Here is a 15,587-nt window from a genome sequence, read left to right on the forward strand (position 1 = left end):
CACGAGATGGGTAGGAATTGTAACACAAAAGAAATCACGTCATAACACTCATTCTGCGCCGCACTCCCCTGTGCTGGGCTGAGCGGCGAGACCCCCCGTGCCCGTCCCACCAGTGCTGGTGCAAGGGTGGCTGAATGCGTGCGGTGGGGGAGGCCAGGTGGCGTCCTTGCAGAAGTGGAGTCCGTGTAGTGTGGTGAACGTTTGCTCAGTGCCCACGCGCGCCAGGATGCTGGACTCAGAGTGGCGATGGGCATGGCCCAGCAGACCCCTCTGTCCTCTCCCAGTGGCTGGACCATCCTCATGGCCAGGGGGTCTCCCTGCCCAGCTCCAGGGCCTCTCTCTCGGGTGCCTCAGCCTGGGCCTCAGCTCCCAGTGTTACCATCCCCCCCTGTGTGGCACCCCAGTGGCCTGGCTGTAGAGTAGGGATGTGGTCCTTCTCCCACTGACAGGTGGGACCCTGGGCCCTCAGGCCTGCGGAATGGCTGCCTGGCCCACCCTGGGGGCCCCCCTTCATTCTTCTGAGGGCGGACACGGGTGGACACTGACCCGCCTGAGTCTAGCCGGGAGGACTGGCCAGTGACAGCACGATGGGGGGCCTGTACCCTGCTGTGGCCGCAGCGCGTGAGGTGTGTTGTGTACCCCCTCCCCCCACCTGAGCCACGATGCTGGCACTCGGGCCGTGGGTGCAGGAGCCCCAGGTTGGCCAAGGCCCCAGATCTCCGTCTGGGCCGGTGTACAGACCCTGGGGGTGTTGGTGTTCGGAGCTGTACTGGCCTGTGCACCGCAATAGCTCTGGACGTCTGTTCCTCCAGGACCTGCTGGCCTGTGGCAGCGAGAGGGGCTGGGGGGAGGGTCTGCTGACTTCCCTGGGGACCTGGGCCGGGGGGGGGGGGGGGGGGAGCTTTTCTGCTCGGGAAGCCGGTGGGTTGCTGTTTCTCCAGCCTGGCATCCTTGTGAGTGACACGTCGAGACTCTGGACTGGGGGTGGGCAAACTAGGGCCCACAGATGTTCCACGTGGCCTCCTGGTGGCGTTTTGGGTTTTCTCTCCGTCACATAGTCGTGCCATTTGCAGCGCTGAAACATTTGTCTTGGGCAAGCCCTGCTTTAGCTATCCTTCCTCCCGTCTTGGCAGGGGGTCAGGAGCCAGTTGTGAAGCTGGCCTGCTGGGCCACCTCCTGCTGGCGGCCTGAGGCTTTCTGTGATCAGCGCCTTTCTTTGCAGGAAGGGGTGTCGGGGACCCCGTGAACATGTCCTTGCAGAGCACTGAGTGCAGAGTGCAGCACGAGCAGGTGACGAGGCTGTGGGGGCCCCTCCCCTGTGTGGGAACATGGGGTGGTACCCGCTCACGGCAGTGTGGTGGGCTGAGTGTCTGTGGCGTTAAGGTTGTCTGTGGGATTTAAAGGCCTTAAAAGTGGTGTAAATGCAGCAGGACACGGTGCCCCAGGGGCAGGAACGCGGGCCCGTCCCTTCTGCCTGCTGCCCTCTGATGGGATGTGGCCCTGTTCACTTGCGCGTGAAGACACCGTGTCTGACTGCCACCTGGGCAGAGGAGGGTCCCAGCACAGTGGCAGCAGTGAGGCTTGCAGCCACCTGAGGGCCAGCATCTCACTGCACAGCGTCCTCCACGCTGAACGGCTGCGGGCCCCTCCTTGCAGTGCCCCTGGCAGAGACTGCAAAGTTAGGGACCAGCCTCCTGCTGAAATTACTTTTATAAAAAATAACACTTTATAGCTGAAAAAGCAGGGTGTGCATATTATGGAAAAGAGAGAAGGGACATCACACGTGAAAGCTGTCCCTGTGTCCCCACGTGGACTGTGCATCTGTGACCCACTCCTGCGCACAGATGCTCGCTGATCTGGGTGGGGCCGACACTGCCCGGGAAGGGGCTGCGGGCTCCTCTTAGCCCAGATGGAGCCCCTCGCGTGGGCAGCTCGGTGAAGCCCTGCTTGTCTCCTGCGAGGCTCGCGGAGTGCCTCTGTCCTGTGTGCCACATGCTGACCAGGGGGCCCTTCTGGCCACGAGGAGGGACAGCACTCTCCCCTACTCCCACCCTGAGCTGCCTGCGTCGGGGCGGCAGTTTCTGGAATTGTTTCCTCAGGTCCATGGAGCCGGCCCTGGTCGCTGGCAGGTGCGCCTTCTGTGTCACCAGGTAGAGTCGTCTGAGAGCCTTCCTGTCCTCTTCTCGCCTGCCATTCCAGAGCCTTCCTCTGAGGGGGGCCGTGTGGTCTTCAGCTTGTGCAGGGCCGAGCCCATGGGGGCTTGGTGCTGGGGTGGAGAGAATTGACGTGCAGGCTTTGGGAGGGAGTGGATGGGACAGGCGCGACGTGGTGCTGCTGCCCTCTCGGTGCTCGGCATCCCCTTGAGTGTCCCCCATCCAGCCTGGGTGGCCTGTTCTCAGGGGCTGTGTCTAACTGAGCAGCACCCCTCAGGGCTCTCGGGGGAGGGCAGACCCTTCCCGCACCGCCTCTGCCGTAGCTGCTCTCTGAAGTGCCCAGGTAATAGCATCTTGAGCATGTTTCCTGAGTTTTTCAGGTGCTAAAAACCACCACCGAACGGAGGCAATTAACTACTTGGTCCTGGGCACGCAATCCCAGGCCTGTTGCCGCCCGAGGATGCTGTCGAGCACCCGATCACCTCGGCCAATCGCACACCCTGCCTCCCCGCCCTCTCCTGACCTGTAAAAATGCTTTGCTGGAGGCTTCCCTGGTGGTGCAGTGGTTAAGAATCCACCTGCCAATGCAGGGGACGTGAGTTCGATCCCGGGACGGGAAGATCCCACATGCTGTGGAGCAACTAAGCCCGTGCGCTGCGACTGCTGAGCCTGCGCTCTAGTCTGTGAGCCACAACTGCTGAGCCCATGTGCCACAACTACTGAAGCCCACGTGCCTAGAGCCCACGCTCCACAACAGGAAGCCACCACAGTGAGGAGCCCGTGCACCACAACGAAGAGTAGCCCTGCTCCCCACAGCTAGAGGAAGCCCGCGTGCAGCGGCCAAGACCCAACACAGTGAATAAAAAAAAAAAAAAAAAACGTGTTGCTGAAGGCGTCCGGGGAGCTGGACTTTCGAGCGTGAGCCGCCCCTCTGGCCTGGCCCTGCCGTAACCCTCCTCTGCCCCAGACTCTGATGGGTCGGTTTCTTTGGCCTCACTGTGCGTGGGGCACGCGCACGTGCCCTCAGTGAACGTCTGCAGGTGGCCCCGCTGCAGGTGCTGGCTCACACAGCTTGCGTGCGGACACTCCCCTGTGGCTGCGGTCCCGGGGTCCGAGGGGTGGGCGCTGGCCCGTCTGGGGTCGCCTCTAAGTACCAGGGGTGGTAGATGCAGCCAGGGACGCGCGAGGGTTCTTTGCAATGTCCTCTCTCCCACGTGTTTGAAAATTTCTGTTAACACCGCCGCGGAACCAGGCCCTCTTCCTTTGGCTGGATCTGCACGTCTTTCTTCAGCCCTGGAGACGTCCAGAGACGGGACAGAGCGCTGCCCCGGGCAGCTGTCCTGCCCTCCCTCAGTCCTGACCCCAGCCTTGGTGACACAGGGGCCCTGGCCAGACGCCGCCTTCTTCTTAGGGCTGGTCCGCCCGGCCCGCTGGCCCCTCACTGTCTCATGTAAGGGCTCTGCCAGGTCCTCGGCGGTTGGGCTTATTCGAGCCTCCAGATGCCCTCGGGGCCCCTGGCGGGACGCTGAGGTGGGCAGACCCGAGGTGCCCTGGCCCCACCACGCCCGTTCCTTGCTGTTCCCGCCCGTGCCTCTGGGGCTGCCTGGGCCGGAGGCTCCCCTGTTCTCGGGCCTGTGGCCTCCCCGGGACCGGAGCTTCCCCAGGCCCCTGGGCCTCTCAGGGCCAGTGCGCTGGGTCTCGTTTCCTGGGGGGCACGGGGAGGGTCCCGACCTGGGTACCCGCCTGCCCCTCAGATGCCACACGCCGCCACTACGGCTCCGTCCGTCTCTGCAGGTCGTAGACTCTTTTTTCTTTTCAAATTATTCCAAAATCGTGGAGGCGTTGCAGGAGTGGGGCAGAGAGGGCTTCTCTGGACCTTTGAGGGAGGGTCCCCGGCCTGCATCTCGTCATCGAGGCTCCCGTGTGAGGCCGCCTCCTGCTGGTGCCCCCGTGCTCAGGCTCCCGCCTCTGACGTGCCGCCCTCACCCCACGGGCGGTTGGGCCCCAGGCCGGCCCGGGGACGTCTCTGCCCCCAGCCCCAGCCCCAGCCCCACGGCCACTGACCCCGTGCAGCCCCTCCCTCCCGTCGCCCTCCCGCGTCCTCAGCAGCCCGTGACCTGGCCCAGGGTGACGGACGGCCCTGCGCCTCCCCGTCCTGCTGGGCTGCGAGGTCAGGGTGCGTGGGGAGGAAAGCAGGTCGGCTCCAGGCAAGGCCGCTGTGTGTGGGACCTGACTCTTGGAAAAGGGATCCGATCCCCGTGGGAGTCCCGGCTTCCTGAGCTGACACGTCCGTCTGACCGGGAGGCCGCCCTGCCGGAGCCCGTCCCTGCCCTGCTTCCCCTCGGGCGCTGGGCGTGTGCCGTGGCAGCCTGGGCATCTGGGCGGGCGGGTCCTGTACGCAGTGCGCCCTGGGTGGAGCATGGCCTGGGTGTAAGATGCCGCGTTGTCTCTGGGGAAACCGGTTAAGTCCCAGCGAGCAGGGCAGCCTGGAGTCGCTCGTCCCGTGGGCCGCAGCCCTCCTGGGGGGCCAGGTGTCCCGCAGCCACGGCTGGGCACCCTGAGTAGCGACACCTGTGTGCACGCCTTGGGCTCCGGGCTCCGTCCGGCTCACCCTGTGTTCTCTGTCTGCAGGTGCCGAGGCCAAGGCTGTTTTGCCCAAGAAGGAGAAGCTGAAGCTGAGGCGCGAGAGGTGGCTGCAGAGTAAGCGCCCCCGTCCCCGGCGGGGCCTTGTCCCTGGCGGCTCCGAACCCGTGCTGGCTGGTCTGCGGCCCTGGGGGAGGTGGCCTGGGGGGTGGCAAGCAGATGGCCCCTCGGGGGAGGGGGCGGCGCTGTCGCGGTGCGGAGGTCTGCGCGGCCTTGCCTCAGCACCACCCCCTGCCCCCGCAGTGTGGCAGGGAGCTGTTTCTCGTGTGGATAGCATCGCAGAGGGAGTGCGTTTGGGTCTGGTGTTTTATGATGTGTGCGGAGTGTCCCACTGTCCTGCTCTGCGTGTGTCCCTCCAGGCCCTCCCCCGGCTGAGTGGCAGTGCAGGGCCCCAGGTTCTTCACCCACCTGGTGGGGTTGGGGACCCCGGGCCTCCGCCTTGCAGGGGTTGGTGGGTCCCTCCTTTCCAAGAGACTGTCTGTCAGGGTGGATTTCTTCCTATTAATTTTGTTTTGGAAAATATACGTATGTTTCGTGATGCTGCATATCTGCTGATTTTTTTTTAACGGTCTTCTTGTGAAGATTGTTCTGAAATTTTTTTCTTACAGTTGTCTTTTCAGTGTTTTGCCAGCTTTTAAAATTAATTTGAAATGTTTTTTTCTTTATATTCTCATACAGTTAAAATGTGATCTACGTTATTTTTTCCTTCAAGGTTTTAAAGAAATTGTAGGCTTTTAATTTCTTAGAGAAATTTGTCAATTTCTTCCATGAGTGTTGATTTGAAGTTTTCTTTCACTTTTTAGATGTTTCTTAAGGAAGTGGCTCATTTATCCAGTTTTTTTTTTCATAGTCCCTCTCATGGAGTTGTGCAAAATATGCTTTGTAAAATGGATTTGGAAAACAGGCCGGGACCGCTGGGGCCCTGAATGTTCCTGGGCTACACTTTTTTGATGCTATTTAAGTTTTCTTCCATGACAGGTGGTCTTTTTTAACTACTTGAGTTAATCTCGGCCGTTCATTTTCCTGTAAAACCATCTAATCAGATCTCAGGTTTATTAGCAGAGCCATCGGTTTCTCATTATTTTATACCCTGTTCATCATTCTTTATTTGTAACCCCTTCTCTAATTTCTGGTTAGTTTTGTCTCTTCCATGCCAAGAATTGTGTTTAGTTTCAATTTTGCTCTTTTGTTTTCCAAATTATTAGCTTCTGTTTTTTTAGTACCCCATTCTTGGTTTCTTTAGGTTTGTTTTGGTGACTTAGTCATTTATTTTTAAGTTTTGTTTAGGAATGAAAGGCTGTATGTTAGCCTCTGAATATAGCTTTAGCTACATCTCCCAAGTTGATTTTAGTTAGTATTTTATTATGAAAAGTTTTGTACAGAGAAGTAAGAAGAATTTTACAGTGGACGCCCTTATGCCCACCATCTGGATTTTACAGAGGGCACCTCACTTCTTTATCACATATCTGTTCACCTGTCTGTCTGATCTCTCTGTCCAGATACCAACCCATGTTTTAGCTACATGTTTCAAAGTGAGTTACAGACTTCACACTTTCTCCCAAATAATTCTGCTAGAGTTCTAGGCTGTGTTGGGTCTTTGTTGCTGTGCGTGGGCTTTCTCTAGTTGCAGCGAGCAGGGACTACTCCTTCATTGTGGTGCGCGGGCTTCTCACTGCCGTGGCTTTTTGTTGCAGAACACAGGCTCTAGGCGCGTGGGCTTTAGTATTGCGGCACATGGGCTCAATAGATGTGGCTCACGGACTCTAAAGTGCAGGCTCAATAGTTGTGGCCCACTGACTTAGTTCCTCCGCAGCATGTGGGATCTTCCTGGAGCAGGGTTGGAACCCGTGTCCCCTGCATTGGCAGGCAGATTCTTAACCACTGCGCCACCTGGGAAGCCCTTTAGTTTTCATTTTGAGGTAAAATTTACATGCAGCGAAATGCAGATCTTACGTGTGCTCAGTGATTTATGACAAACGCATACACCTGTGCAAGCAGCATCCCCTCAGGGTGCAGAGCATCACCATCACCCAGGGATGCCCGGTGCCCCTTCCCGGTCTCGGCTCCCCCAGAGGTGGTCACCACCTGATCTTTTTCAGCTCAGAGCGTAGGTTTTACTGCTCTAGACCTGCTATAAAAGGAGTCATGTTGGAGGTGCTCTTTTTGTGTCTGGGTTTTTCTGCTCGGCTTGGCATGGGGCCCATCCGTGCTCGTGTAGCCGTAGTCTGGGCCCTTCTGCTGAGAAGTGTTTCTTCATGGGGACATACCGTCTGGTATCCCCTTTCCTATGGATGGACACCTGGTCTGCTTTCTGCTTTTAGCTGCTGTGAATAAGGCTGCTGTGAACATTCTTTACAAATCTTTTTGTGGACATATGTTTTCATTTCTCTTGGGTAAATACTTGGAATGGAATGCTGGGTCATAGGGCAGGTGTATGTTTAGTTTTATAAGCAGCTCCCAGACATTTCTCTACTGTGGCTGTGTGTTTACGCCCCCCCAGCAACGTGGGAGAGTTGTGGCTGCTCCACGGCTGTGCCGGCACGTCTGTCCCTGCAGTCCTAGCCATCCTGCAGAGCGCAAGGTGCCCGTCGTCGTGGTGAACGGGCGTCTTCACGTGCTGCTGCCCTTGGGCATCCTCTGAGGCCCCGGGTCTGTTTCATGAGTCTCTTGCTGGGCTCTTTATTATTGAGCTCCAGGAACTCCTCTGTCCTGGAGACCAGTCTTGTCAGGTGTGTTTTGCAAATAATTTTCGCCTGGACTGGGACTTGCCTATTTAATTTCTTAACATTTTTTTTCCTTTTTTTTGATGAACAGAAGTTTAATTTTGAGACTGATTTGCCTTTTTTCTTTATGTGGTAGTGTGTGTGTGTGTGTGTGTGTGTGTGTAGTCCCAAGTCAGGAGGATAAATCCTACTCTTCTAAAAACTTTTTGGTTTTCAAAGGCTTTTAATTTAGGTTTCTGATCCATCTTGAATAAATGTTTGTTTGTGGTGTGAAGTACTGGTTCAGGTTCTTTTTTTTCTTTCTTTTTTTTCAGTTGTTCCAGCACTATTTGTTGTAAAGACTTTAAATTTTTTTAAATTAAAAACATTTTTTCTAATTTTAATTTTTTATTATTTATTAAAAATTTTTTAAAAATTTATTGGCTGTGTTGGGTCTTTGTTGCTGTGCACAGGCTTTCTCTAGTTGTGGCGAGCAGGGGCTACTCTTCATTGAGGTGTGCAGGCTTTTCATTGTTGTGGCTTCTCTTGTGGAGCGTGGGCTCTGGGGGTGCGAGCTTCACTAGTTGTGGCTTGCGGGCTCAGTAGTTGCAGCACGCAGGGTCTAGAGCGTAGGCTCAGTAGTTGTGGTACACAGGCTTAGTTGCTCCGCAGCATGTGGGATCTTCCCGGACCAGGGCCCAACCCGTTTCCCTGCATTGGCAGGCAGATTCTTAACCACTGCGCCACCAGGGAAGTCACTGTTGTAAAGACTTTTCTTTCCTCATTCAGTTTTCTTGGTGTCCTTGTGAAAAGGCGGAGAGCCCCTCCGTACCAGGCTGTCTTGATTGCTGCAGCTGTGAAGCAGGTCTTGGGGTCAGATAAGGGAAGCCCTGCGTCCCAGGTCCTCTGTTTCAAGACTGCTTTGGATGGTCCAGGTTCTTAGCGTTTCCACATGGAGTTTATCACAGGCTTGTCAATTTCTCGAAAGCCACCACCAACAAAATCTGTTATAGCAGTGGTAGGGATTGCTTTGAATCTATAGATCAGTTCAGGAAAATTGCCATTTCAACAGTATTGGGTCTTCATCCATGGACATGCTGTGTCTCTTCTTTTATTTACATTTTCCTTAATTTCTGTCATCAGCATTGTGTAGTTTCGTAGAAGCCTTAGATTTTTTGTTTTGAATAAGCTTGTTGTTCTATAGTTTTCGAAGCTATTATAAATGAAGTTCACAAGAGCTTCATTTTCCAATTTTATGTTATCTGTTGTATTATTAATTATTGTTTTATTAATTATTATTAATTTTGTATTCTCTGATCTTGCTAAAATTGTGTGTGTGTGCTGGTAGTCATCGTGTAAGATTCCTTAGCATTTTCTACATAAACGATCAGGCTACTTAAAGTAGAGACTTTTACATCTTTCTTTCCGAACTCTGTTTCCTGTCGTCTTCTTTACTGCAGTGGCCGCAACCTTTGCAGTGTTGCTAGAAGGGGTGAGTCTCCACGGGCCAAGGACTGGGTCATGGTCAGTGTCCTGTGGGCCTGCTCTGCTCAGGGTCAGTGACCCCAGGCCGTGATGGAGCATGAAGCTCGTGGTCCTTGTGCAAGCTCTGTTTCAGGCCCTGTTTATAAGGAACTTCCCTTCAGTCTTTTATAGGTTAGCAAGTGTGGGCAGGAAAGTAAGGAGAGAGTGACCAGGATGGACGGCCTTCAGGGAGCTGGTGCCTGCCCTCCTGGGCACCATGCAGAAACACAGGTTTCAGCCCTTAAAAGTTTCCCACGTTCAGCATCCCACATGCCTGTGAAGTTGTCTTAATTGTGGTGTTTAATTCTTGCATAAGGAGTTTTTAGGAATCGCAGGAGGGAGGGACCCCGCTTTTCCCAGGGTGGCTGGTCGCAAAGCCTGCTCTTTGAGTTCTCACCTCCTTGACGCCTCACTGTTGAAATTTCTGTAGTTTCATAATTTGCTCTAACATCCAGTAGGCCAACTCTCTTGTTTCTTGTTCTTTTTCAAAAACGTTTTGGCTGGTCTTGCACATTTAGTCTTTTTTGAAAAATAAAGTTTGGAATTAGTGTCCCAGGTGCAGCTGTAGGCCCTGTTGGAGTTGAAGCTGCGTTAGACTTGAGGCTGTGGGGGGAGCCGTGCTCTCCCTCCCTGGGCTCGGAGCCGCCCGGCTGGCTTGGCGTGGTCTCCGCCATCCCTTCCGTGGCCTGCTTCACCCGAGAGTGTGTCTGGTGTACACAAGACGCGGCGTTTCTGGTAGGTAATCTGTCTCAAATGAGGGGCGTTCCCTCCCCCACCAGCCTCAAGTCTGCTCTTGGTCTCGTTGTCGTCTTTATCCTGAGTGGATAGGGAGTTCCATCAGGTTCTTTGGGCACTTCTTGTGGTGACTGCGGCCTTTCCCCTCGAAGCTGCCGCTGCCGTGACGTCCCGTGTTGCACGGTCCCCGCATGCCTCAGACGCGCCCTAGGTGGCCCCGCGCACTTCTGACCTGAAACGCGCTCGCTGGCACTCCTGTTGGCACTCGCCTCTGTCCTCCTGTGAGCCAGGCCCCCTTCGGCGTGTGTGCCAGCCGGGGAGGGAGCCACCCTGCCCCTGCCCCCGCCCGAGCCCCCGCCCTCCCGGGAGCCGGGGTGCTCTGGGAAGAGGTGCCCGGCGTGATGAGGCGCTCAGCAGAGTGCCCGTCCTGGCCGCGCGGGGAGGGCTGAATGGTCAGCTCATCCACCCCGACACCCCAGCCTGGGGGGCGGCCTGGGCCCGGGGCAGGAGCGCCCGGGAAGAAGGGCAGGCTTTGTCCTCGGACCTCCGCTCTTCGGGGCGAGGTGAAGGCCCCCTGGACCCTCCCAGTCTGTGTGCACCTGGGGTGGTGTGTCCCTGATGGGCTTGTCTGGGTGGGCCTTGCTGAGCTGCTCTGGGCAGCGAGGGCCTTCGGAGGTGGACCGCAAGCTCGGGGAGGAGCCGCTCCTGCCAGACCGCCCAGATCTTTTCGTTTTCCGGAAATTATTCCCTTTTGGAAACGCCTCATTGGGTCACCACACCCCCCTCACGTTTCACACACATCCTGGGCCGAGCCGCGTGCGCACACGTCCTTTGTACGCATCGGGGGCTGTCCTGAGTCTGTCCTCACTCGTGAGGCCCCCGTCTCCCCGGCCCGCCCCGTGCCTAGTGTCCTCACCGCCCTTCTGGGGGCTGTGCCCGCGGCCAGTGCCTCCTGCGCCTGCCCTGCGGGCGGCCGGCTGGCCACAGCGCCTGAAGGACAGGCCGCAGTCTCACAGCCCCTGGGGAGGGAGAGGTCCCACATCGGCCAGCCTGGGCCACCGGCTGATGCTTCTCTGCCGGGGTCTCCTGGCCCCTGTTGGCCGAGCTGTGAATCCTTCAGCCGCTTGTCAGGAAGGTGCTTTTAGTTCCCTTTTTAGATGTGATTCAGAGTCTGCAGACTGGTTATTTATAGCCTAGTAAACCTCGCGCAGTTGGGAGGCAGGAGAGCCTCTCAGGCTCCGGGCAGATCGCCCCAAATCCATCACATCACAGTCTCATTTCCAAGCTTTTTAGTAGCAGAGCCATTTTTTGCTTTTTTTTTTTTAAAGGAATTTAATGCAGAACAATTAACAAATCAATTATCAGAGATTCAGGCAGTTTCCCTGGAGCGAGGTCTGCACACAAGCTAGTGAGCGGGCGTCTTCCACAAGCCATACGGTGGAAAGGACACATTTGAGTACGTGTGTGATTAGCAATGTTGAAATAAACATATCTTGACGTGAACGTCAGATCCCGAAGCCTCATCCTTGTCCAGGACCTGCCTGGACCGCTTCTCCGTGCAGAGGCCGCAGCCCTGCGGCTCATCCACGCCTGCCCTCTGTCTGGCACCCGGGCCCCCGCCCCTCCTCACCCCGCCCCCCGCCCCATGCAGGAGCCCCCTCGAGACCCCACGGCACATGTCCCTTCTCGCTCTGGACCCGGCCACTCTCACCGTTTCCTTGTTGGGGGCCCTCCTGTCCTGTCGACGCCCCCTTGGGAACCACTTTCTCCCTCCAGGAGACACGTGGAGGGCAGAGGGGAAGGTGCCAGCTGCTCTGTGTGTGACCCCCTCCCTCTGCCACACCGCTCCCCCCCCGGCCCAGCCCAGGCCCCGGGCCCGGCCTTCCAAGGGTCAGCTCCCCTGCCCATAGCCCGCCTCCTCGTTGGCCTGGAACTCGACAGCTGTCTCTGGGACTAAGGGGAGCACATTGCTCGAAGCCGGCCGGACCCCCGGGTTCCGCGCCCGGGAGCACGGACTCTGCGGGCTGGGAGTCGGGCCGGGAGTCGGGCCCTCTGCTGCGGAAGGCGGAGGCCGGTGCTCGTCCCCCTGGATCCTCTCTCGCTGACCCTTGTCCCCCTTCCTCAGAGATTGAAGCCATACAGCTGGCGGAGCTGCGGCGCAAGGCAGAGCAGAGGCGGAGGGCCACGGTGGTGGTGGGGGACCTGCAGCCCCTGAGGGACGCGCTCCCCGAGCTGCTGGAGCTGGAGGCTGGCGGCCGGCGGCCCCCTGCTCGGCGGTGAGTGTTGGCGTCCGGCTGTCCGGGCCGGGCTGGTCCTGCTGCCGCGTCCAGGGTGGGGGGATGAGCAGTAGGGGGGCCGGGGCCGCAGAGGCCCGTCCTGACTTGGACACCCTTGTCTCAGGCCCAACCACGAGGCAGGAGCCCTGGGGCCTCCTTGGGGGCGGGTGGCCGGCGGCACGTGGATGGCACTGTGGGCCTCCCGTCACGTGGCCAGAGCTGCTCAGCCGGGCGCCGTGCCTGGCGGTCCCTCCAGCGCTGCTGTCTGGCTCTGTCCCCTCCCCCGTCTCCCCTGTGCCGCAGCTGCTGCCTTTGCCGCCAGGACTGTGGACCTGTGTGCTGTCGGGGGGTGTGTGCCTCTGGCGTGCCCGGCTGCCAGTTCTGAGCAAGGACGAGGCTGCCTGGCCTGGCCGCGGGGAGCCAGCGCAGGTGCGACCATAGCCTTGGCCTTAGAACCAACGGGCAGGAGTCGGAGGGCCTTTCTCGTCTGTCGCAGTTGCCAGACCATCATCGTTCACTGTGTCGTCTCTGATTTTGCCTTTTTGAAGTGATTCTTCCTCCCACCGAGTTCCCCTCTGGGGAGGAAGGATCCAGGGGTGGCAGGGGACGTGCGCGGGCCGCTTGGCTGCAGAGCCCGTGGCAGTGGTTGGTCCAGGGCAGTTCTGGGATGGACGCGCCCAGAACACGGGGTCCCGACGCGGAGGGGCCACCAGAGCTGAGATTTGGTGATGGTACCAGAGCCTGAGATGCACATTCCATTCCTGGTTCTTGAACAAAAATGTGACCCGGTCAAGCATCTCTCCCTGCTTTTAGTTTTCTCATCTGAAAAATGTGCTTGGAGCTCCCAGAGGGGAGGGAGCTGCGTAAACGCCGTGGCCGGCAGCCCGAGGAGGGCGCGCGAGGCTGGGGGGTGGGGGGGGCACTGCTCTCCCAGCCCAGCCTCCTGCCGGCCGGGTCACCGCTCCCCTCTAGTGCCTCTTGGCACCGGGCAGCTGTCTGCTTAAGCAAAAGGTTTTTTAGAACAGTTTTTGATTATAGAAAAATGGCAGCGGTCGTACCGACAGTCCCCGTGTGACTCGCCCACGGCCTCCACCCCGGGCGTCAGCGTTGCCCTTGTCCCACTCGAGGACCAACGTCGATTCATATGTAATAAGTTAAAATAATAATTCCCTGAAAGTCCTGGTTTATTCAGACGGCCTCCGTGTCCCTTAGTGTCCTGCTGTCCCAGGACCCTGTCCAGGACCCCACGTGACAGGTCATGTCCCCTCGGAGCGCCTCTGGGCGGTGACATTTCTCAGACCTTCTTGTTTTTAACGACCTTGACAGTTTTGAGGACCTGTCAGCCGTTTGTCAGGACGTCCCTCAGTGACGACCACGGAGGGGAAGGGCCCCCATCACACCCCCTCTGGGGGGGGGGGGGTGCTGTCACGGGACCTACACCGCAGCCGCTGACCTTGGCCACGGGGCGCGGGTGTGTCTGTCTGGTCTCTCTGCTGTGCAGCTGCTCCCCCTCCCCCGCTGTGCCCTGGAAGGAGGCCGCGGTGCACACCCCACACCCAAGGGGGGACGCTCTGCTCCGCTCCCCCCCTCCCCCCCCCCCCCCGCAGGCAGCGTGGCTGCCCCCGCAGAGCACGTCCTCACCAGCCCTGTGTTTACCTGCCCGCATTTGGGCCCCTGGGGGTTTGGTTTGTCCTTGGGGCTGTGATCTGCTGCGACCCTGTTCTGCGGCCCTGGGCCCGCCCTCGGGAGTGCCTGCGACAACCCCACCCCCCACGCCCCTCCGCGAGGCTTTTGTTTTTCGGGCACGAGCTGCCCCAGGCCCGCCCGGGCATTTCCTGCTCCTCCCCGAGAGGCGGTGTTTCTCCAGGGAGCCCGGGCCCCTTCTGCTGGGAGGGGGCCAGAAACCAGCATCTGGGCGCTGGAGTCTCATCGCTGCTGGGCGTGGTTGCGTCCGGGCCTCTTCGCGGACAGCAGGGACATACGTGTGTGTGTCCTGACCCAGGTGTGTTCCTGTGAAATGCGGGGACAGGCTGCAAGACCGTGCTCACGTCTCACGCCGGCTGCACGTCTGGGGTCTTCAGGACCCCTCTTAGGTTTGACGATGCTCACAGAAGGTTGTCACGCTCAGTTACAGTTTATTATGGAGAAAGGATACAGATGAGGGTCAGCCGAGGGGGGAGAGCCGTGGGGAGGGCTGGGGAGAGCTCCAGCCACCCCTCCCTGTGGGGGCAGCCCAGCAGTCTCGCCTGGGACGGGCCTGGGATGGGCCGGGTGCCCAGCAAGCTCCGCCCCGGGCGTGGGTGAGCGGGCCCCCACGTTTTGCCTTTGGTCCCTGTATGCCGGTGGCCTTCTGGCCAAGTGACGCCTGGCACGAGGTGTTTGGCCTCTTCCGTGCCTTCACAAGGATAGGGTTTCTTGGAGCCAGGAGAAGGTGGCGCCTTTCAGGGCAGCTCACGCAGGCGTGCGGGTGGAAAGCCGTGGGGCACACGAATGGTGACTTCAGGACGCGCGGGCGAGGGTGGAGCGCCTCACGCAGGAGCCTGGCCCTGATGTCAGCAGGGCTCCCTGAGCCCCTGGGGCCTCAGGGGTTCGCCCGCCGGTGCTGTGATCGAGATGAGAGTCCCACCTGGTTTCAGGCCCCCGTCCCCTTGGGGTGGGTGTGGGCTTGTTCTTGCAGAGGGGGAGGGGTGGGGGTGGCACAAGAGCTCCAAAGCTGGGAGTCACCTGGGCACTCAGTGCTGGCTGAAGAGAGCCTGTCAGGAAAGCACCGGGCTGTCCTGCAGTCAGGGAAACGGGCTTCAGGGGTGAGTACCTTCCCGGGGGTTCCTCCCAGGGCAGCGGGGGCTGGGGGTCCTCTTACAGTCCAGGCACCGCTGCAGGCACGCGGGCAGCGGCCAGTGTGCTCTGAGCTGCAGTCGGTCCCGGCGGGAAGGTCTCTGCCCACGGTCCACCCCACCCGGCCCCATGGCCAGAGCCAGGCCTGGCCGCTGCGAGGGAGCTGGGGCCCTCCCTTGGGGGACTTCAGAGCAGGTGGGCGATCAGGACCAGGGCTGGCGGGTGTGAAAGCCCTGGCGCTGGGCCGCTGGGGTGAGTGCTGGGGGGTCCGTTCCCTTCCCCCCCGCGGCCTCAGGGAACCCACCCCCCCCGCTCCGTCCACAGGGGAAGACCCCGGTGGGGAGGGGCACGCCTCCTGCCCTGAGCAGCCTGTCAGGCTCCGGTCGTGCCCTGAGGCTCGGGGGAGGGTCCCGCCCTTCCTCGCCCCTGCTCCGCACACCACACTTGGCCCCTGGGCCCCAAGGGGAGTCCCAGGTGTGTGTGTGTGCCTTGGTGCCCTCGACGGTCGGGGCAGGGAGGGGCTGTGGGAGGCCTTCTTACCTGGTCTAGGTGGGGGTGTGGACCCAAGGCCTCCTGACCTCCCAGCTCACGGCCGCTCCCGGGAGCCCTGGCCGTGGGAAGGGAGCCCCGGGCCCACCCGTGCGGCAAGGGTGGGGCCTCTGGGGAGCTCTGGGTGGTCGGCGGGGGACCTGCTGCCTGGGGGACGCAGGGAGAGGGGT

At 59.2% G+C, this 15,587-nt stretch overlaps 1 protein-coding gene across 1 annotated transcript in view; it reads left to right on the forward strand.

Moving 5' to 3' along the window:
- Positions 1 to 15,587, forward strand: part of SLX9 (SLX9 ribosome biogenesis factor) — a 30,600-nt gene that overhangs the window by 12,577 nt on the left and 2,436 nt on the right. The window contains exons 3-4 of the mRNA XM_057697063.1: positions 4,785 to 4,853; positions 11,883 to 12,033. Coding sequence (XP_057553046.1) covers positions 4,785 to 4,853; positions 11,883 to 12,033 — 220 coding nt within the window. The remainder of the gene's footprint in view (positions 1 to 4,784; positions 4,854 to 11,882; positions 12,034 to 15,587) is intronic.

This window comes from Hippopotamus amphibius, chromosome 10 (genome assembly GCF_030028045.1).
Source record: "Hippopotamus amphibius kiboko isolate mHipAmp2 chromosome 10, mHipAmp2.hap2, whole genome shotgun sequence".
NCBI classification, from domain to species: Eukaryota; Metazoa; Chordata; class Mammalia; order Artiodactyla; family Hippopotamidae; genus Hippopotamus; species Hippopotamus amphibius.